The following is a 21550-nucleotide window of genomic DNA, read 5'->3' as shown; positions in this document are numbered from 1 at the left end:
TCTTGTAAAGCACCTTCCATATGTAGATCTCAAAGCAGTTTACAAAGGTCAGTAACATTATCCTCATCTTACAGATGGGGAAACTAAAGCACAACGCAGGTAAGCGACTTACCCAAGGCTACCCAGCAGGCCAGAGCCAAGAATAGAACCCAGGTCTCCTGAATCCCAGTCCAGTGCTCCAGCCACTGGGCCATGCTGCTTTAAAAGCGAAAATGCACAAAAAGCCAAGATGGTGTGAGATTTGGGGCTCTCATTCCTGGTGAGGGATGTTAGCATCATGTTTTTGTGCATCTCTCCCCTGTTGTGGCTTTTTGGGGAGCAGTATGGCCGATATTCAGTTCCTTGCTCTGATGAGGCAGAAGGAAATCCCTCGGCATCACATTTGGGCTGACTAATATCCAGAGGTGCTGCACCAAGAGGTAACTTCTCCCTGGCTATGCAGCCTGGACCACGTTGATGCCTCGGGCTTACCTAGCCTCACAAGAGTGAGAGATCTGCATGCTAACCTGCAGCTTTTTATTCCTGGTCTCCAGGAGGCCAGAACGTATGACAGCATTTGAACTTCAGCGCACCAGCTCCTTTTTACATTCACAAGCAATGACCTATTGCCTGAACCAAGAACTAAGAGGCATTGCTGCCAGGAGGTATTGTCAAAGTAAGATGCAATTCACTCATGCTCACAGCTTGTGACTAGCCAGGAGGGCAGGGTTGATCTGCTTCATGACACCCTTATGGCTCAAGAAATGCAGAAAGGAAGAGGGGAACTGAAAGGAGAAAGGAATGTTAATGAGAGAAGCAGTGATAACTGCCCAAGAGCACCTGCTTTCTGCCTCTGCTCGTGACACTGCTCAAGGTACCAAAAATCAGAGACTCAACAGTGAGGTTCACCTTCCCGGAGCAGCATTCTGTAGGTGGCCTCTAGCTCAGAGATTTCTTGAGGGGATGGTCTTTTAGCAGTCGCTGCTATCCACAGCCGCCCTCTGTGGGATGTGTACCAGGTCCTGCCCTCCACCCTAGAGAGGACAGAAGAGAATGCAGAACTGACATACCAGCTGAGATCCCACATAGCCCAGTCGTCAATGGAACGTTTCACCCTGTGATTCCTGTTGCCAACCTTTGCCCTGGGAAAGGGCTTTTTCCTCTTCAGTGAGGAGGGCTGTTAGTGAGAAGACTTCTGGAGTCAGTGAATCTCATCAAACGATTTATTTACATGGTTTAGTCAGTCTACTTTGACTTTACAGTACCCAGAAATCAAGTCCCCGTATTCCTAGGGACTAGGCTAGGCAGCGGTCAATATGCAATCTAATGGGCAACATGGCCCACAGACTTAGACAAAGCCGTCAGCATCTGCCCTTTTCTTTAGGTGCAGCTCCCGGAGACTATGGGGACAGCACGAAAGGCTTCAACTTTATCAGAGTGGCTGGCTTGCAGCATTCCCAGGCTGCTTAGATCCAGGAGCACGGTAACGTGGGATCTGAAGTCTCTACAGACTGAGGAACTGATAAGTCTGCTTTTCAGAATTAAATGTAATCTCCTCAGAAACTTCAGAAAAAAAAAATCTACAGAAATTCAGGGATTTCCTAAGACACCCCAATTATAGTGGAACAGGGAAATAGCAGCTGCTTTGTCTGGAAAACTGCCTTGTAAAGCGGAAGCTTGTCTAATAACACCTCCTGGCCCTCCCTTGGGAACCCAGCTCCTAGGCATGGAGCACCGCGATGCTGCAGGTTATCTACTAAGGAATTTGTACAAAAATAGCAAAATATTGGAGTATTTTCTCAGGCCTTCGTTAATTATCATCATAAAGAAGCTGGCTCTTTCCAGCCTGCTCAGCTCCAAACCCAACAGCATGCTCGGATGAAGAAGTGCAGCTTCCTGTTCGTACATTTCCTCCAGGGAAGCGGGCTGTGTGAGATTAGAAAGCTAGATGGAAAGTGCCAGTGGGACGGTACTGGGCAATAGCTTAGGACCACCGAATCCTCAGCATGTATCAGAACATCAGTGCAATGTACCTGAATTCTGTCCTTATGGTATGAGTTTTGGGAACTGGTCTCATTGCAGGCACTATGTTCGGGGGGAGGGGGGACATTACAAAGCTGTTGGCATAAATGCATATTGTTCAGGACATATCACAGTTCCATATTTTTTTTTTTTTTTTTTTTTACCTTTTGATTCCTTTTATCAGCAAGGAAGCCCAAGGCTGGTGCATGCTGAGACACCAGCCATCATCTGAGATCTCCTGTAATTCTCGATCCTGAATCCGTAACCTGTTCCTTTCGGAGGCAGACTCATGCCCCATTTCTGCAGAATGGGCAGTTTTTCTGTGCAGGAGCAATCCAGTCTGGTCTACCCACTTCAGCATGTTCAAAACAAACACATAACAGAAGGTTTAACTCTTGGTCCAAATCACTAAGTTTTTCCTTTACTTAAGAATAACAGTGCAGAAGGCACTAAGGCCTAGCCCCCCTGCTGGATTAGATCTGTCCATTCCTTGGCCACTGGATGAGAACCCTGCTCTTATCATTCTCTGCTGGGTAAGCCAGACTTGAACCCAAAGGGGAGGGAAGGGGGAGAAAATCTAACCTGGGATGGTGCCAGTGAAGCTAAGGGCAAGATGTGGGCCAGGTGGCCACCTTTGTCATGCCCCCCATAGAGACCACAAGCCAAGCATACGAAGAAGTGCAGACCACTCATCAAATGGAGCACTGCATGCCAAAGCCTGGAGTCTCGGCGTGACACTCCCTGATAGCAGTCAAAGCAAGGGAAACTGTAATCTGCTCTATGTAACCCTCACATTGGCTGCCCTTGAACTAAATGACAGATTTAAAGAGTAGAACTATCAACCACCGGTGTCCCAAAGCATAGACGGAACATTCATAGTGTGTTCACAACTGAGCAACACCCTGCTGGCGGCACCTGCACCAGGAAGAGTTTAAGGGAGGCCAAAGGGATTGTTCAGACAACCTGCTGACGCAGCATCCTCCCCCTCATTGTGGACTGCCATATGGGATATTGGCATTCAGAGCCAGCCTTCTGGTGCAGCCACAGACCCCTTCTGGGTGCACATGCACTACTCATGGCCACTTATCACGTCTTTTCCTTTGAGAGGCCAGGAGAAAAACCAACCAACTATAGCTCAAGAGCTCCCACAACTCTCAAAAAATACCTGGATGTACAAAAAAGGTTAAGTGGAGGCAAGAGAGGCACAAAGCCTGGTATGAAGACAGGGTTGGGTTTAACTTGCATTATCTGGCATGGCCTGTCATAGACTAAGAACAAGTGCATATTAATACTTGGAAGTGTCTGAGCACAAATGGTGCACAGGAAGCAAGGACAGACTAGAAGGGACACTTGCAAGTGGAGAGCGTGACTGAGAGGGCACAACTGAAATCTGGCAGGTGGATTCTTATAAATGAAACGTTAAAAGGGAACCTCCTTTAGACTGAATGTCCGGAAACCTTCCCAAGAGCGAGATACATCGGGCTGAGGAAGGGGCAGGAAATCCACTGCTCAGGGTTAAATACGCCACTGGCAAAAATCCTGCCCACGCCGAGAGTTTGGGATGGACTAACCCACCTAGCTGGCCATGTCCATCTCTAGCTCAGATGATCCTAATCCCACAGAGGAGGCTGGGGGACAGGGAAGAGATGCCATAACTTCCCATGTGTTGATAATACTTGGCCCATGTCTCCTGGCAGTCACTGCTCAGGAAGGAATCAGAAATGGGCACTGACCAAGGGGGCAGGCTGGAGAAGGTGGGGATTCACCAGAAGCCCAGAGCTCTCTTCAAACTTCCCCTTGGGGCTCCTCGATGGCTTGCTTAATGTGCCACAGTTAATGGCATCTAACGTTTCATCCAACCTGCAAGGAGACACAAGCCGGGTTAACACCTCCCAGCCTCCCCATCCCAGAAGCACCTCCTGCCATCTCTCCCAGCCAGGCTGCTCCCCTGCAGCCTCCCTCACTCTGATACTCGGGCTCCTGCAGACACTCAGGGCATGTCTGCTGTAGATATATAGCTGCTCTGCCCTGCATTCTCCCAGAGAGCTACCAGCCTGGAACGCTGACTAACATGCCAGCTTAGGACAGTTCTGCCTGCAAGTCAGACAGAGCGCAATTCAGCAGGAACAGTCAGTACTGAGAGCATGGCCCTGCACAGCATAGGATAGCCCTGTAAAATTGGCATCCAGATCACCCCTGGTCAGTAATGATCCAAGGATACTGGTCACAGAGCAAGACTCTATCTAAAGTGGTTATCTGGCACCCTGTAGTATCTGAGCCTCACAGTCTTCAACAGCCCTGTGAGATGGGAATGATGGCACATCACAATTTTACAGTCGGGAAACTGAGGCATGGACACTCTAGGTGACTTGCCCAGGGTCACACAAGGAGTCTGTGGTGGAGCAGAGACTTAAACAGTCCCAGGCTTGTGTCCAAGCCACTAGACCTGCCTTCTAAGAGCCATGGTGGCCTGGCCAAACCCTAATGTGGGCATCTCCATTTGGGATGTGGTATTCTTCACTCTCTCTCTTAAAAGCTGGGGGGCAGTACTGTACACATAGAATGGCTCCCATGTTCCACCCCAGAGGACGCTGAATTTCATTTGCGGGGGAAGTGATCCTGTTATAAGGAGTCTGGAAGATGCCCAGGGATGCAAAGCTCTACAGAACACTATATTATTGCTTTCTTTTTGCCTCTTCTTTATTACTAGGCATATTTGCACACAAAGAGATTTTTGCTCCTTATGAGCATCATCTGCTCCTGAAGCACAAACCCCTAAACTCTCTGTTTGTGCTGTCATGACTACAGCAGATGTCTGCAACACCACAGACAGAGGGATGAGACTGCAAAGGGGGAAATATAAGCAGCAGGAGCAAATTGGTTGCTAAGAGCTTAGGATCCTGTTTGTCCCAAACAATGAGATACAGGGAGAAGCACAGAACATTCTAACCGAGTGGCAGGGCTGCCTCTCAAGAGAATGGGCTCTGCAGTTTGTAGTCTGTTGCTGTTGACGGTAGCTCAGCTGCCTTGCTGACAATCACAGACAGTGTTGCTCCTCTCTCTGCTCTCCAGAGCATACTCCGCTCCCTGCCAGCTCGGTGCCTGGTGCCACCTACTCACTTGCTGTGATATTCAGCCATACTGTCCTGCTCCTCCAAGATCTGCCTGCCAGCAAAGTCAATGGTGATTTTTCTGCCAAGTCGAGAAGCGTGGCGCAGCTCTCGCAGCTCCTCCTCTCTCTTCTGCAGCGCCTCGCGCTCTTGTTTGGACAGCCACTGGTTGGAGTCTGTAGCAAAGTAATCCGACTCGTCATCGATGACTTGGGTACGGCACACACTGGTGAGAGACAGCCAGAGAGAGAGAAAGTGGAGTGGTACCAGGTACGACAACAAACAGCCCCAGACATACCTGGGAACATCACGTCAATCACACAGCCACCCCACCCTGTGCTCCCACGACTCCCTTGTGGTCTCTGGAGAACATGGCTTGTCAGTAACACTAAGCCAGAGGCATGAAATTTTGCCCTTCTGGGGGTCATGCTGGCAACCTGTCTGGAGCTCAAGGGAATAAAATGGAAAGAGATCACAACTACTCCCATCTTAAATATGGAGGAGAACCTGGGGAGACTACACACAACAGCAAGCTCTGGATGCAGCTCTCATGGACTGAGACAGGGCATCATGTGCTAGAACCTGTATCCTCTGCAGGCTCTATAATGAACAGGTCAGGCACGCGTTGCATTCAGCCCACGGTGTGCACACTGTTGTAGTGGCATGGACGTAGTAGAGTGTGATTTGTTCCCTACAGAGGCTGCCCCAGTGTCCTTTACAGATCCCCAAGATCTGCCCCCACTCATGCCCTTCCTAGGTTAAGGCCCTTTTCCCTTGTAAGCCCTGTTCTTCTGGCTGAAAGGGACTGAACAGTTTTCTCTTCCCCAGGGCAGAGAGCACTGAGTGCAAAGCACCACCAGACCTCGCAGGCCCAGCAGGGGATGAGGGATCAGACAGGGAATTAAGCCCAAGGCTCCTGCAGAGCCCTGCCAACAGATCACCGGGCTGGCCCCTGGCCTCAACACAGTGCTTGAAAAATTCACTCAGTATGACACTTCTTCCACCCGGCGGCTGTGAACACATCTCGAAGGGCAGTGATAGTGAGGAGTTTATCTACTGCACGATGCAGCCTGTCAACCCAAAATGACCTGCAAATTTCACACAGGCCCCTGGGAAATGGGAGATTCTGCGGCTGGGCTCTTTCAATCTCTCTCACTGAAGCTGTTCCACTTTTTCAATAAAAGAAGCCGGGAGTGGCTGTGGGGCTGAAGCCAGCGTCAATCCCCCCCACTCCCCTCTGCCAAAAAAAAAAAAAGCCAGGAGCAGCGTGGGGCTGAAGCCAAGGCCCCACTCCCCCCAAAGCCAGGAGCAGGTGCAGGGCTGAAGCCGGGTACTCCAGCAGCCCCTCCCGCCCCCTCCGCTGAAGCTGGGAGCAGTGCGGGACTGAAGCTCCCAGCCCTGGTGCTCCCCATGGGCAGACACCCTGAGCCTATGGGCAAAGTTGGGGAGGCATAAGGGTGTTGCCCCCCTTCTCCCCAACTGCAGTGACTTACCCAGAGTGGGGCAGCTCCACCCCCACACAATCCAGACAGGCTGGGTGGCCTGCTGAGGTGAGTTACGGGGTGGAGGTGGAGCTCTTTCCCTGGACCCCGATATGCGGAGCTGGCCCGAGCCCTGCCAACTGTTGCCCTCCCCAAATAGAAGTCCAACTACGCCTATGCCCAAAGGTCCTGCCCCGCTTGGCCCAGAGCCCTGAATCCCCCCACCCACCCCCACTGGGCCGTGGCGTTTTTATAGCATGTTGATGTGGGGCTCAGAAAGAAAAAGGTGGAGAACCCCTGGTTTAGAGTCCCCATCACAGAGTTCCCACAGCTGCTGCAAGGCGAGTACTGTCAGAACAGACAAACATCAGCTGTAGCTGACAGGGCATTTAAGGTGTGTGGTTATGTAGCAAGATGGTCATCTCAGCAGGGGAATTGTCACGCCATTGCCTTGTGCAAAGTTCCTGTGGTTTTCCTTTAAAGGTGAACTTGTAAGGGGAGGGGGGGTTTGCGTCTTTCCATGCCTCCCACCACCCAACAGCAGCAGCAAAAGTTTGTTCTGCTCGTTTTTATATTAGAAATCCAAGTCTTGTCTGCCCTGGAACACCCTGTGGTGACAGGGAGAACTAATGAAATGAGATCACAAGAGAGCGAAAGTGGCAGCAATTGAGAGGGGAAATGAATTTTACTCTGGCTGTTTAAAACTCTATTGAACTCCAAAGGCTTCGGATCATGGGGAAGAAAGAGTGTGTCTGTTAAAGATTCAACACCACTGGGCTACAGCTAGCTTGTAAGAGCTCACAATACCCATCCTCAGAGACCCCCAAGAAAGCAGCACCAGAGAAGACTAGACTTGAAATTCCTGATCACTGCAAGGTAGTAGAAAAAACTCCTTAAAAACAACCACGACGCACCATTTCAGGCCTTCTTAATACATCAGCAGAAAAAAGAGGAAAATACCATTTTTTTTTTAAATGTCCTTTGCTGGTCATCTTTAAAGGACATTCTCCACTTAGAGAGACAATCTGTTCAGAGGGGAAAAGGAAGATGGACAAGCAGAAAATGCAGCACTACAAAAAAGACTGTAGCTCAAAACAAGAACCATCAATGGGCCAAAGAGAAATTCCCGTGAGAGCCAGGGAATCTGGGCACATTTCATGTGATTGAGCCAGCCAGCAGATGTACCACTTCCCTACCAATCTCAAGTCCAACAGCCAGAGAGGAACCATGTTCTCCAGCAGAAATACTGTTCTCAGCAGTATACAATACTGGCGTGACCACCTGCTGACTGGTCAGTGGCCAATATGAAATGTACTGATGCCTTCAGTGCAATTCCTAGCGGACAAAACTACTACAATGGGTGTGCTTGCTGGAAGTCTCACCTGACAGGTTAGGACTGGATGAGTCAGAGACTAGACTTCCCGTCCCCGCTACAGGGCCTCCATCTGGGGCAGGAGGCACCAGCTTGTGATACCACTGCCTGGACCACTCTCATATTGTGATATTTTCTCCATGATTGTGATCCCACCCATAAATTCAGGTTTAGTAGATTTGCAGCCAAGGCAGTTTTGGAAGGGATGGAATGCTGATACTATTTAGAGCAAAAGTGACTCTGGCCTGCAGGATGGTTTGTGCTATTTCAGCAAGCACCGTACCTCGTTCTGTCAAATTCCAGCAACTTGTCTTTGTGTTTCACAGCCAACTCCAGACCTGTCTTAAGCCGAGCTTCCTGACGAGGCAGCAGGTCCCTGCTGAGGATCTCCATCTGCCCAGAACTCTCAGTACCTGGGATACACAGACACAAATCATGATCTGGTTCTTGGGGATGGGCTATCAGTTTAAACACCGCTCCTGCTGCAGCTGGGCATAGAGATACTCCCAAGAACATGTGACAGTATAGAAAACGGAAGAGGTCACTTGTCCAAAAATCCGGCACTTTTGAAATTGTCCTAACCCCCACTTCCTTGCTTCCCCCTCCCCTCCATGTCCTCCTCTCATCCTCCTTTCTCCAGCAACAAATGAAGTGCTCAGATACCATGCCGATGGGCATGGGATAAAAATCTAGACAGAAACCATTTACCAGTCACCTTCCTCAGTAACTTAGTTGTTTAGTTTCTATGGGAAGTATTTCTGCCTGTGTTCCCCCACTTACCCTTATTTCCCTCAATTTCAGATTATGTCTCCTAATTCAAGCCCTTCTCTGGAACCCCTGATTGTTCTCCTATCCTTTCCCTATTGAAAAGGGATTTCCAAAACCCTGACCGTGGAATTCTTTGCCACAATATGCTGCTCGTTATTTTATTTTCTGATCCTCTGATTTCTCTTTTCTCCTACTCCCCCCACCTTTCAACATGCAACCCCCCAATCCTCTTCTTGCTCCCTGATCTAGCTGGCACTGTTTGATTGCCCCCCTTTCCCTTCCTGGGTGTCTTACACTGACTGTCCTCTTTCCCCATGCTCAGTCACACAGATGTCTGTCCCTCATTAGCTATTTTGATTGGACCTCCCCACCTGATTCTTGCACTTCCCAGTGGGATTGAAATCCAAAAGGCCTGTCAGAGTGACATGCATTTCCAAAGTGGGTGATGTGAGAGGTGTGTGACATCTATGGGTCAAGCCAGCCTTATGGGCTGAACAAATTCAACCTTAACAGGACAAAAAAGCAGGGAGGAGATGGCAGCAGCAGCCCGCCGGGGAAAGCAAGCACAGTCCCCAAGCCAGCCAGTGGGATTTTCCTCTCCGTTTCCTCTTCAGGAACATATCTCTTCTATTAGGGCTACTCCAAAGCCTGGTAAGTCAATGGAAAGATTCCCACTGGCTTCAATAGGCTTTGCATCAGGCCCTTAGCAGATCCAGAAGCTTGGGCTCATTTCTCCCCTATGGCTGGACTCTGGGAGCAGGTTTCATATTGATGGATATTTTACTCCTGGGAGTGTGGCTCTCTGTAAATAGCCAGACACAAATCTGAAGAACTAGCTTTCATGGACTCACAGATCATATCTCACTTCATCACACCAGCTCAAGCACTGTAAATGCTTAGGGGTTTAGATTCTTTCCTGCTCTCAGGGTGCCAGTGAAAGCCTTGGTTCTGTGACAAGAACAGCCACACTCCAAGTAGGGTCTAGTGGCACTTGATGGGAGAGGGGCAGAGCTGAGCCCTAAAGATCCCAAGTCAGGAGGATACTTCCACTGACATTTGTAAAGGAAACTAGACTAGAGCCCCCCCCAGATGAAATGGAGTTCAGCTCCTGTCCCCCTTCACCCACACCATCACCAGCAGCACCGTCTGAAATCAAATACGCAGCAATAAAGACAGGGAGATACTGAAAAGACCTTCTCAGCAAATTGGGGCGCTGCCACTTAGTGCCAGCTCTTGCTCCTCAGTTACTAGGAAGAGAAGTCGACATTGAGGCCATAGAAGACTAGATTCTAGGCTCTAACCAGATAACCTGGAAATCCAGATATTTCAGCAAAATTAATGCAGCCAGCCCCAGAATCCATAGGATTTCATCAGGGACTTAAGTGTTGTTAGCTCTGCTTCTCCTCTTGGCCCTGTTCCTACATTTACCACCTGAGAAAAGTGTAAGACACAAAATCGTTCCCAAATATTAATATCAGCTGCTTCCACAAAAACCTCCCAAGTCCAACTGCTGTAATCCCACTCCCCTGCAGTGGGCACTCTACATGGGACTTTTATTCTAATTTTTAAGAACTGCTGCAAGTGTCTCATTTCCACAAATAATTCCAGGCTGTCTAATGGCCAGCCTTGGTGCATTGTGGTCAGTGCATCATGCATTGCCACTCAAGAAACTCAGGCACTATACCGAGATCTGGTCTCTCCCCCGGCTAGTGCCTGGGAACCATGTAGAAGAGGAAGCACAACAGGCTGGGCAAGAAACAGGACTGATGAGCTCCAACGAGATTCTCATCCAAGCCTTCAAGGCCAAAGAATGCTGCCACAGGGCTGTGGTGGCTTGGAAACATTTTGGAGAGCTTTGGTCATCTTCTCCATGGAGTTCAAATTATGCAAAAAGCATCCAGTGGGAGTCCCTGAATCTTTGGGAAATTTCCCACACAGTTTTCTAGAGCCCCTCTCTATAACCAGAAGGAATAGAGCTATACTGCTAAGAGCCAGAAAAGATTTAGGCCCTGGCTACTACATAACACTGGTGAAAACATAGGCACGGGCTCTAGTCTAATGTAACAGAAAAGCAGAGCTGAAATTGTGTATAACTTACTGGATTAACTGCATTGCACATGATTGCTACCAACCTGCCATGAGCTTCTTCAGCAGCTTCTGGCTCTTGTTTGAGTCACGCTGCAGAATGTCCTGCTCTTCCTTCGTGCACACCTAGAAGACAACAGGAAGATCAAGGCTAAGAGTGATACTTAGCACCTGACAGCCTCAAAGCCATTGACAAGAGTTAAGGGTGAGCTGCAAAGGATAATGAAGAGCAGGTCCACAGGACTGCACCAGGTTCCACAGACCGTGGACCTTTCTGAATCTTCGCTGTATACGGAAAGAAGACCTGGTTCTCTGCTCACTTTTTTATCTTAGACATCTCAGTAACACCAAGACTGGTTTTCCCTGTTTTTTTGCCGGAGGATTTCAGGGATGTGTGGTTCTCTCACAACTTCATTAAAGAGGTGGGTGGCATTTAACAAAGGCATCCTTTCTCTCAGGTGATCACTAGGCACTGGAGTTAAACAGACATTTAAAACAGTTTAAAGTAGTCTGATTAAAACTTCTCTCTCCCCTCAGCTATTCAGCTTTCACTTTCTTGTGAAGTCAATTGTATTGGCTTTCCAGTCACTACGCTGTCCAAGGGACACAAAAAGTTCAAGGATTTTTGTTGTTTTTTTAAACAAAATCCATCATAACGTTGTGGGGGGAAAAAGGTCAGAAGCCAGTTTTTTTCCCCTCAGGCTATCTTTAAAATGCCTTCATTTTGGTTGTTTTAAATAACATATTTAACTCCATTTTGTAGAGAACTCTCAGGAGAAAGGAACTCTCTGTTAAAAGATGTAACCCTCCTCCCGCCCCTCATTTTCCCTTCAAATAAGCAGACAGAACGCACAATATGCTCTGAGACTCCCGAGAATTCTTTCCTGCAAAACAAAGGAAGGCCCAATTTGACATTTTTAATATTCCTAAGGTAAAAATAAATATAAAAAACCTTTAAAAAAATGACACGTATGCACAGCCTGTCATAACCACCGTTCAGGTCTTCATCCATCATGAAACAGCAAAAGAGGGTCCAACCCCAATTTTTATTTTACTTTTCTTTATAGAGCGCTTTTAACTAATTAATTCTCACCCACCCTAAGGAATCAGAGAGTATCAATCCATTTTATAAATGGGGAAACTGAGGGCCAGGCAAATGCAATTCATGTCCTTCTGTGGAAGGACACACGTGAGCTTGAATGGCAAAGAAAATATGATCACATGAAATCCTATTTGGGAGGCACCTTCTGATCTGGTCCTGTCTTGCCTCCCAGCCCTTCCTGAATGTAAAGATCATTAAAAAAAATTCTAAATATAAGAATGAAATGCTAAATTTCTGCTCCAGCCTCTTTATATTGGGTTAAAGAGCCAAAGCAGCATAAATACCCTGGTTCCAGCTGGAGAAGACTTTCCCCAGCGCAGGCACTGTGGAGGATCCTTTTGCAAGCCCTGGCAGGCAAAGTGAGTGTGCCGGGGCTGCAGTGCTATGGCCCACAGGGAAGCCTCAGGAAGCTGTCATAATTTAGGCATGCCCCCAGACCTATGTAAATTATGCCAGCAGCCTCTCCAGCCCTTGCAGTCACCCAAAATCAGAAGGGTGAACAGATGGCTTAAAACTACCTTACTCCTGCCCTGAGCTGCAAGTTGGGTACAGCACAGACTCTCATCCTAGGCGGCACGCGAGCTGATTTTCAGTGGCACTCACACTGGCCACCAGTCCAGGGGGCTCTGCATTTTAATTTAATTTTAAATGAAGCTTAAACATTTTTAAAACCTTATTTACTTTACATACAACAATAGTTTAGTTGTATATTATAGACTTATAGAAAGAGACCTTCTAAAAATGTTAAAATGTATTACTGGCATGTGAAACCTTAAATCAGAGTGAATAAATGAAGACTCGGCACACCACTTCTGAAAGGTTGCCAACCCCTGCCCTACAGCCTTAGTGAGGACCCAGGTTCTAAAGCAGTGGTTCTCAAACTTTTGTACTGGTGACCCCTTTCACATAGCAAGCCTCTGAGTGTGACCCCTACCACTCTCATAAATTAAAAACACTTAAATATATTTAACACTATTATAAATGCTGGAGGCAAAATGGGGTTTGGGGTGGAGGCTGACAGCTCGCGACCCCCCATGTAATAACTTTGCGGCCCTCTGAGGGGTCCCAACCCCTAGTTTGAGAATCCCTGTTCTTAAGGGACTTTGATCTGAGCAGGCCAATTCGGAAGTGAGAGAACTTTGCTAATTTACAGGAAAGATAAGAAACTAGTGGGGCTAATCCAGCCACTTGCCATCTCCAAGACCCAAGCACTATAGACTGCAGTTAAGTATGGCAGATAGAAAAAAGCAGGGGGTTACATACCAGTGTACTACAAAACAAGCAGGGGCCGGAGCCTTCCTGTTCGCAGACAATACGGCCACAGGTCAAACAGTTATTGATGAGTTTGTGTTTCTGGCCCAGGCACTCACAGGAATGGCGTCCGGGGATCAGGACCGCCAGTTTGTCCTGCCCCTCCTTGGTGTACAAGTTGACGAATTTGGCCTTCTTCTTGGAGGTGCTGCTGACACTGCCATCACTGCCCATCTCCTGTGCCTAATTGAGAAAGAGCAAACAGTGAATTTAATCTGCATTCTGACTGCAACACAAACATCAGAGAGAAACAGGGGCCCTTTAAACAAAGAGTGGGGATAAACAGCCAGCCAGCCAGCCACCTGGCCAGTTTGAGTGAAAGTGGGACGAGACTCCAAATTCAAACCAGGACGATATCACTGAACAGAAGCAAGTCTCAGAAAAGGTCAGCACCATTTACATGAAAGAAGGACTGCTCAGCTTTGTGTCCTTTCTTCACAAACTGGAATTGACTGGGTTCTATATGCTGGAGAGAAAGTTCTTGGATTCTGCAACCAGGAACCTAGATTAGGTTTTGTTAAATCAAACAAAAAGCATAGAAAATCAGACCAGCAATCAAAAGCCCCAGCCAACACATTGCTGCAATACACAGTGCTAGTGCTGGACAAGGTGGGCAAATGTTATAGTACAGTAAATCCACATTCCTGACACATCTATAAAGTAACCTATGCGCCTAAATGCAGATAGAAATCACAAATATCTGAGATAGACACCTTTTAGCTCATGTATGTAGCACAATCTATAGATTATGTATTAATTATATTGATCAGTTACAAATTCCCAGTAATCACTCTGAGGTTTGACAGGTTCTTGTCCCAAAATCAGGCCAAGTATTATTACAATTACTGTTCAGTTAGGAATCCTGTCGTGCACAGTTGCAACACTCACACTTTAGGAACCCTCCCGTATTTAGCAAAGTCACAAACTCTCTAACCCAGCAAGGTGGATAGATATGATATAGAATGTACATCTGAACATCAATATACTCACACTATCTCTTACAGAACCACCTGAATTGTTAGCCAGTATCTTCCTCATCACCATTAGCCATCATTCTGGCACCTCCCAACAGCTGGCTCCCTCTCTCCTCCTGCCCACAGGCTGGATATAACTTTTATATGTTACGCTGATACCATTATATCTAATGCCTGTTCAGTTGGGGTTTCTCCCCTCTTCCTTGTTTATATTTCCTCACACTACTAAAGTTGAGGTGTCCTTCTCCTGCAGGTTAGTATATTAATGATCTCAACTTACCATATACATCAATTCATTGCCATGGTACTCTTGTTGTCAGACCGCTGCGGATGTTCTATCCAAAAGCAGGCATTCGCTCATGTTCCTGTGGTTGGCTGGTGTCATTATGGACAAAATTCCCCTCTACACATTCTATTTCCAATTCCCCAGAACTTAGGGTGATCATTAGACTATTTATCTGTGCCAGAGTTCATAGGCCTCAAGCCCTATGCTACATGCTGAAACCAATGGCCTGTAGGTTTCTAATGCTAAAGCTAGCTCTATGGACTGCACATCTAATCCACAACTCACTTCTCCCACCCTCCACCACCACCTGAGCAGGATTTCTCCATGATCTTTGACAATTTGACATAACGTAATTTACTATTGTTCTCATATGAAGCACAATATTAGCAAGACTGGCAAGTTACTTTTGATGTTCATCTCTCAGGTGTATACCTTGTCTTATGCCACGGTGACTCTGATGATAGCTGGGACAGGATACCATGGATGATGGCTACATGAGTGACTGGTTAGTTGAATTCTCAATCTTTTCCCTCAAGTCCTCTTTCATCTTGAGCACTGAAATGAGTTCGCTAGCAGGCATTGTATACTATAGGTAATGTTTCTGATAGAGTTTGCTTCCCACAACTCTTAGCAGCAGAAGAGGAAGAGATGCTTTGTGGGATAGCTGCCCAGAGTGCACCGCTCCAAATAGTGCTGCAAGTGCCACCAGTGTGAACATGCTATTGCACAGGCAGCTGACAGTGTGAACACACAACAGCGGTTTCCCTTCAGCGCTCTCTGAGCGGTGCTGTAACTCTGCCAGCGTAGACATACCTTTAGACATGAGCCAAAATCTAAGACACACATTACTTTTTCCATTTCAATGTTAGCTTTGTATGCATTAACGCTGCCAGGCATAATCATTTACGTTGCTTCTGGGGATTGGTATCTTCAATGTCTATTGCATGTACTAATGCAAGCTTTCATTTTTTTTTTTTTTAATTATGTCTCTTGTCCCCATTGTTGTGCAGAGAATCTTGAAAATACAAACAGAGCATATGCCAATGCAGTACTGTGTGCATGAGTCTGCGGAGAGCCTGAAACAACATGTGTGAACTGCCCCATTCATTCCGGTGGGACTAGTCTAAAAGCTAGTTTACACTGGCAATATTAAAGTGCTGCTGCAGCAGCGCTTTAATGTGGCTTGTGTAGTCGTGGCAGTGCTCGAAAAACAGTCCCAGTGCTCTAAAAATAAAAAAACACCTCCACACAGGGCTGCCCAGAAGATTCAGGGGGCCTGGGGCAAAGCAATTTCGGGGGTCCCTTCCATAAAAAAAAGTTGCAATACTATAGACTACTATATTCTCATGGGGGCATCTGGGAGCTCGGGGCAAATTGCCCCACTTGCTGCCACCCCGGGCGGCCATGCCTCCACGAGGGGCATACCTCCCAATACTGGTGCACTGTCTATACTAGTGCTTTACAGCGCTGAAACTTGCAGCTCAGGGGGGTGTTTTTTCACACTCCTGAGGGAGAAAGCTGCAGTGCTGTAAAGTGCCAGTGCAGACAAGCCCTAAAAGGTGCTGGAGGTTTCTGTTAAAGTGATCAGCCCTGAAGGTCTGCTTTCTGTGGTCGGTTAGATCTGCTACCCTAGTCCAAAGTGGTATTGCTCCAGGCCATGTTACATGCAGTCGTTTAGTAAAGAATGTCCCATGCTACCAGTGCTAATGAATCCCCAGAACAGTTACATCTATTCACACAGTTCACTCCTATTGCTGGAAGTTAGCTGCGGCTTGCACAAAGCCATCTGTTGCCTCCTGTTCTTCTGTGAGACCCATTTGCTCTGCATTCCACAGTTGCCACTCTGCCCTGGCTGTCAGGCACACTCACCTTGGCGAGATCAAGGGGTGTTTTTACTTCCTCTGCAGGCAGGTTCGGCTCAGTATACAGAGATGTTTCTTGCTTGTTCCTTCCTTTGCGTCTCCCTCTCTTGCCTTGGTCTCCAGCCCGTTGCACATCTGAAATCTCTAAAGGGTTGTGCAAAGAGAGAGGAAGGTGTGTTAGCTTGCAGCAGTGAATATTGATGACCTCTTGGGGAGGGTGATCACTTGGTTTTAAACCTTCAAAATAGGCAGAAAGGGAGATCCAGGACCAGCTGCAGAAGATGCTTTGCGGCCCTACGAGCATCTGCTAATCAAGTAAGTTTTGGTTACTTCTGATACTTTCATCCTACCACTTATCCTCTACTTTGACCCACCGTCTCTTTTTCTATACACTGGCAAAGGGTTGGAAGCCGGCTGAGAGGACTTTCTCCATTGGGTTACCAGCTCTTCTATAAACTGACTCTTCTTCCCATCAGTCCCCTGGATGAGGTCAATTACATACTCTCGGATCTCCTCCTCATTTTCAATTGACAAGATGTACCTGGAAGGGGACAAAAAGAAGAAAACTGATAACGTGAATATATTTTCCAAGAGACAGGCAACACCAAAGCTAACCTCAACTTCCCCTCCACACTCTTCGAATCAAGTTAGTGCAGCGAGCATGGGAGAGAAGACATTACAAAAAAGGCCCAAGAGGAAGACACATATCTGAGGAAGATACGTTTGGAGAAATCCCTTGTTATTTCTGGACCAGTGAAAAAAGGAGAGGGTCAGATACCTTTCCAACCCACCCCCTTCCCACCAACACAATGAGAACTACACTCTCCTTACTATCAAAGGAAATTAAAACCACACTGCTCACTCCGTACTCCCGAATATCTAGCCACAAATGAAGTCCAAGACAATCTCATCGGTTTAAATATTATTGAAATAAATATTTCCTCCTTCTACTTGTCTACAAACACCAAAATTTTTTTTCAGAATGGTAGCCATGTTAGTCTGTATCAGCAAAAAGAATTAGAAGTACTTGTGGCACCTTAGAGACTAACAAATTTATTTGGGTATAAGCTTTCGTGGGCTAAAACCCACTTCCGAAGTGGGTTTTAGCCCACAAAAGCTGGATTTTAGCCCGCAAAAGCTCATGTACAAATAAATTTGTTAGTCTCTAAGGTGCCACAAGTATTCCTCATTCTTTTTATCAAAATCTTTTGTCCTTCTCTTTCACCTTCGAATGGAAGAATATCAAAGCACTTTACAAACAAACACCCCCTTCCCATATACATGGCAGATGAAGGAGTTAATCCTGACCTATTTCACAGAGAGGTTACATGATATGCCCAAGATGATGCAGGAAATCTGTGTCAGAGCCAGGAATAAAAAACCCCAGGGCTAACAAATCACAGCCGTGACCTAAACTGCTTCATAACCTATAGACACACACATCAAAAAGAGAACGCCCACATAGAACAGACTGGACCTTCACTTTAAAAGTGACTGATGAAACTGGAGGAGAAAAAAGGTTGTACCCATGTTTGTTTCTTTATGATGAACAACAAAGGCCTAAAACATTTTACATGTACTGGAGAATTTCCTGAGGGTCCCAAAGAGGTAGACTGAGAGCGTCTCAATCCTTAAAGTGCAGAAGTACTGATTTTCTTCCAACTGTTTGTACCACAGTGTTTGAGTTAAGCCGGTGTTGAACAATAAACAAAATTGTAAACAATGTGAATAATCTGTCCTTTGCAAATCAAGTTGCACTTGCTTGGTATCTGCAGTGTCATAAACCCATTAATTCTCTAATCATTCATAGTGTCTTCCAGGAAAAACAAGAATTTTGAATGTAAAAGAAAGTATCTGGAACGGAGGGAGATTAAAAACAAAACAAAACAAAAAAAAACACCTTTCAGATTATCTTTATCCATCAGAAGGAAGCAAAAGAAGGGCACAAACCCAGTTTTTCCCTTGCACATAACCTTCCAGGGCTCATTCAAAGATGAATAAACAGTAAACTGCAGAGGAGCTGACACATCTACCTGAAGGGCTAAATGAGCTCTGCTAGTAATCAGACACAACTAAGCCATTCCCTGTCCTGAGACACCCAGTGTTACATTTAGAGGCTCGCTCCAAAGGTTACAAAGTTACCTCTGAATTTGGACAGGGACTTCAGGTGAGGAAATACCAGCATGATTAAAACTCTCTCTCCCTTGGAAAGAGATAAAAATCCACTTGATAATGTCTATATGAGAAAGACTGCAGGTGTGATGGGAGAGAACTGGCACAGTGATACCATAGGGAAAAAGACTATGGATGGGTCTTCCCAGCACAAATAGCTCGCCATACTCAAGTTTACTGCACTCGAGTACCTGCAGAGAGACCACAATTCAATGGCTGCTTGGTGTGGTGCTCTGTTCCTCTTTGGTGGCACTAGACCATCTACAGATTGATGAGTCTGATACAGCAGTGGTTCTCAACCAAAGGTATGCGTACCTCTGGCGATATGCAGAGGTCTTACAGTGGGTACATCAACTCACCTAAATATTTGCCTAGTTTTACAACAGGCTACATGAAAAGCACTAGCGAAATCCGTACAAACTAAAATTTCATACAGACAATGACTTGTTTATACTAGACCAGTGTTTCTCAACCTGAGGTCGTGATTTATTTATAATTATATGGTAAAAATGAAAAATTGAGCAAATTTTTAGCAATAGTGTGCCATGACACTTTTGTCGTTTTATGTCTGACTTTGTTAGCAAATAGTTTTTAAGTGAGGTGAAACTTGAGGGTATGCAAGGCAAATCAGCTTCCTGAGGGGTACAGTAGTCTGGAAAGACTGAGAATCATTGCGTACAGCATTGGCTCATACACAAAGCTTAAGTGGTCTCAGATTCGATCCTGCCCATCAATGACCGGGGTCTGCAGCCATTACAAAAACCCTCAAATGACAGAATGAATTGATTAGCTGCTGTCAGGTGTAACTTGAGCAGTAGCATCCCCACTGCTTTACTAGGGGCAGTCTCAGAGCCGGAATCAACTGACTTTGGTTTGCTGGGCTTGTGCTACAGGGCTAAAAATAGCAGTGTAGACATTCCCGCTTGGGCTAGGGCCTGGGATCTGAGACCGGCTCCCATCGCTGGGTTTCAGAGCCCCATTTTTAGTGCTGCAGCATGAGCCTGAGTCTGTTGACCTGGGCTCTGAGACTCACTGCTGCGGGGCTTGTTTTGCAATGTAGATGTACCCTACAGCAGCATTTAACTCAAGTTAGAGATTTTTGTGCGTGAACAGGCTTTGAGCTAGTGGTAATATCTGAGTTATAACTCGAACTAACTGGTGTGAAGACACACCCCATGTCTGTATATAAACAAGTGAGAAAGAAAAATAATATACACAGCAAGAGGTGTTACATTTAAAAAAAACTCATCTTTGTTCCATGACTGTTAGCAGAAGATGTTCAAACACTATGGTCCTGGAAAGGCTTACAAGCATGCTTAACTTGATGCATGCAAATAGTGCCACTGACATCAGTGGGACCACCCATGTGTATAACAATAAGAAATAGTATAAGTCTTTGGAGGATGGAGGCCTGAATGAAACAATTCCCTCTCCTCCTCTCCATGGGATCTGTATCTACCTTTGGTTTAGCGGAGGGATGGGCAAAACTGTAATAAAAATACCAGTGTTAAACACAGGCCACTCAGCTGTAACATGCATTAACCCCCACACGTGTGCCAATCAGTCCACTGCACAACAGTTTTATTCAACAGGGACACCAACAACTACACCTCGATTAAACAAAAACCTGAGCCAAAAAAAGGAAAAATGGAAAAGATCAAAGACTCCTTTTTGCAAGAAAAGCTTCCTCTCTTCAATATCCAGTGTAGGGAGCTTTAGGCCCATGAACAGTGCAAAACAGATGTATGTAGTAGATTAGTTCCTGGCTCCCAGAGCTCTTAGGGACCAGAGAGACAGAAAGACCCACCAGGGCCAATCCAGGCCATCCCAATCCAAACTGGGTGGGGGCCCAAGTAGGGTCAACTGAGCCCTACAGCAGGATCTGTAGAGCTGAAACCTGACCAGTCCAATTTGAATCAGTTCTTCTCTCTTACCCCTCACACCATCTACCCAACCCCCTCCCCTATCTATCCGACCCTCTCCCTTCCCCCACCTTCTCTCATACCCTTCCCCTCCCCCATTTACCCGACCCTCTCCCTTCCCCCACCTTCTCTCATACCCTTCCCCTCCCCCATCTATCCGACCCTCTCCCTTCCCCCACCTTCTCTCATACCCTTCCCCTCCCCATCTATCCGACCCTCTCCCTTCCCCCACCTTCTCTCATACCCTTCCCCTCCCCCATTTACCCGACCCTCTCCCTTCCCCCACCTTCTCTCATACCCTTCCCCTCCCCCATCTACCTGACCCTCTCCCTTCCCCCACCTTCTCTCATACCCTTCCCCTCCCCCATCTATCCGACCCTCTCCCTTCCCCCACCTTCTCTCATACCCTCCCCCTCCCCCATCTACCTGACCCTCTCCCTTCCCCCGCCCCGGCCGCCGCGCACCCCACGATCTCCTCGCTGACATCCAGCCCGAAGTCGCCGCGCAGCTGCTGGATGCACCAGGCCAGGAGCGCCCCGGCAGCGGCCATCTCTGCCCGGGGAAGGGAGAGCTGGGCGCACCGCCGGCCCCGGCGGCGGCTCGGTGCAGCACTTCCGGCCCGCCGTGCAACACGTGCCGCGGCGCTGGGTTCCGCCGTGCTGCCGCCCCCGCCTGACCCAGGCCGCGGCAGCCGCGGAGGGGCGGGGCTTGAGGCGGCCGGAGGGTGGTGCCCCGGGCCCGGATGGGAGCCCTGGCAGCAGCGCGGCCTGGGTCGGGTCCTTCACACAAAGGCCTGGAGTGGGGCATGGGCGCGCCGGGCAGCTTAGCCCCGTGGGGGAGCCCTGGGGGCCAGTCCTCCCTGAGCCCGGTCGGGGCCTGCACAGCGCACGTGCTTCGGAGGGCCATGCCCGGCCGGCACTGGGAGGTGCCAGGCGGGGCCTACACTCGCTGGGGGGTCTGCACTGGCCGTGGGGGGAAGGAGGTGTGGGTCTGCAATGGCTGGCGGGTGGGAGGAAGGTGATGGACTGCATTGGCTGGGGGTGCCAGGTGGGGGCCAGTACTGGCTAAGGGTGGGGGAGCTGGTGATGGTGGAGGGTGGTATCG

The 21550-nt window shown here is 47.7% G+C and overlaps 1 protein-coding gene across 4 annotated transcripts in view; it reads right to left on the bottom strand.

Moving 5' to 3' along the window:
- The window catches only part of TRIP4 (thyroid hormone receptor interactor 4), a 59081-nt gene extending 38026 nt beyond the window's left edge, over positions 1-21055 (bottom strand). For 2 of the 4 annotated variants that reach the window (XM_050967435.1, XM_050967437.1), the window contains exons 1-10: positions 20911-21055; positions 16727-16893; positions 16360-16496; positions 13183-13413; positions 10865-10943; positions 8248-8377; positions 5122-5337; positions 3735-3861; positions 2166-2353; positions 889-1013 (exon numbers count right to left, since the gene is read on the bottom strand). In XM_050967435.1, coding sequence (XP_050823392.1) covers positions 889-1013; positions 2166-2353; positions 3735-3861; positions 5122-5337; positions 8248-8377; positions 10865-10943; positions 13183-13413; positions 16360-16496; positions 16727-16893; positions 20911-20996 — 1486 coding nt within the window. In that variant the 5' untranslated portion in view covers positions 20997-21055. Of the gene's footprint in view, positions 1-819; positions 1014-2165; positions 2354-3734; positions 3862-5121; positions 5338-8247; positions 8378-10864; positions 10944-13182; positions 13414-16359; positions 16497-16726; positions 16894-20910 lie in introns of all 4 variants that reach the window. The other 2 variants (XR_007776263.1, XM_050967436.1) reach the window with 2 other exon arrangements.
- Positions 21056-21550: the final 495 nt, after the last annotated feature.

The sequence above is a fragment of the Gopherus flavomarginatus genome, chromosome 9 (genome assembly GCF_025201925.1).
Source record: "Gopherus flavomarginatus isolate rGopFla2 chromosome 9, rGopFla2.mat.asm, whole genome shotgun sequence".
Classification (NCBI taxonomy): Eukaryota; Metazoa; Chordata; order Testudines; family Testudinidae; genus Gopherus; species Gopherus flavomarginatus.
Note: the sequence above shows the minus strand (reverse complement) of the source record. Positions and strands in the feature narration are given on the sequence as shown.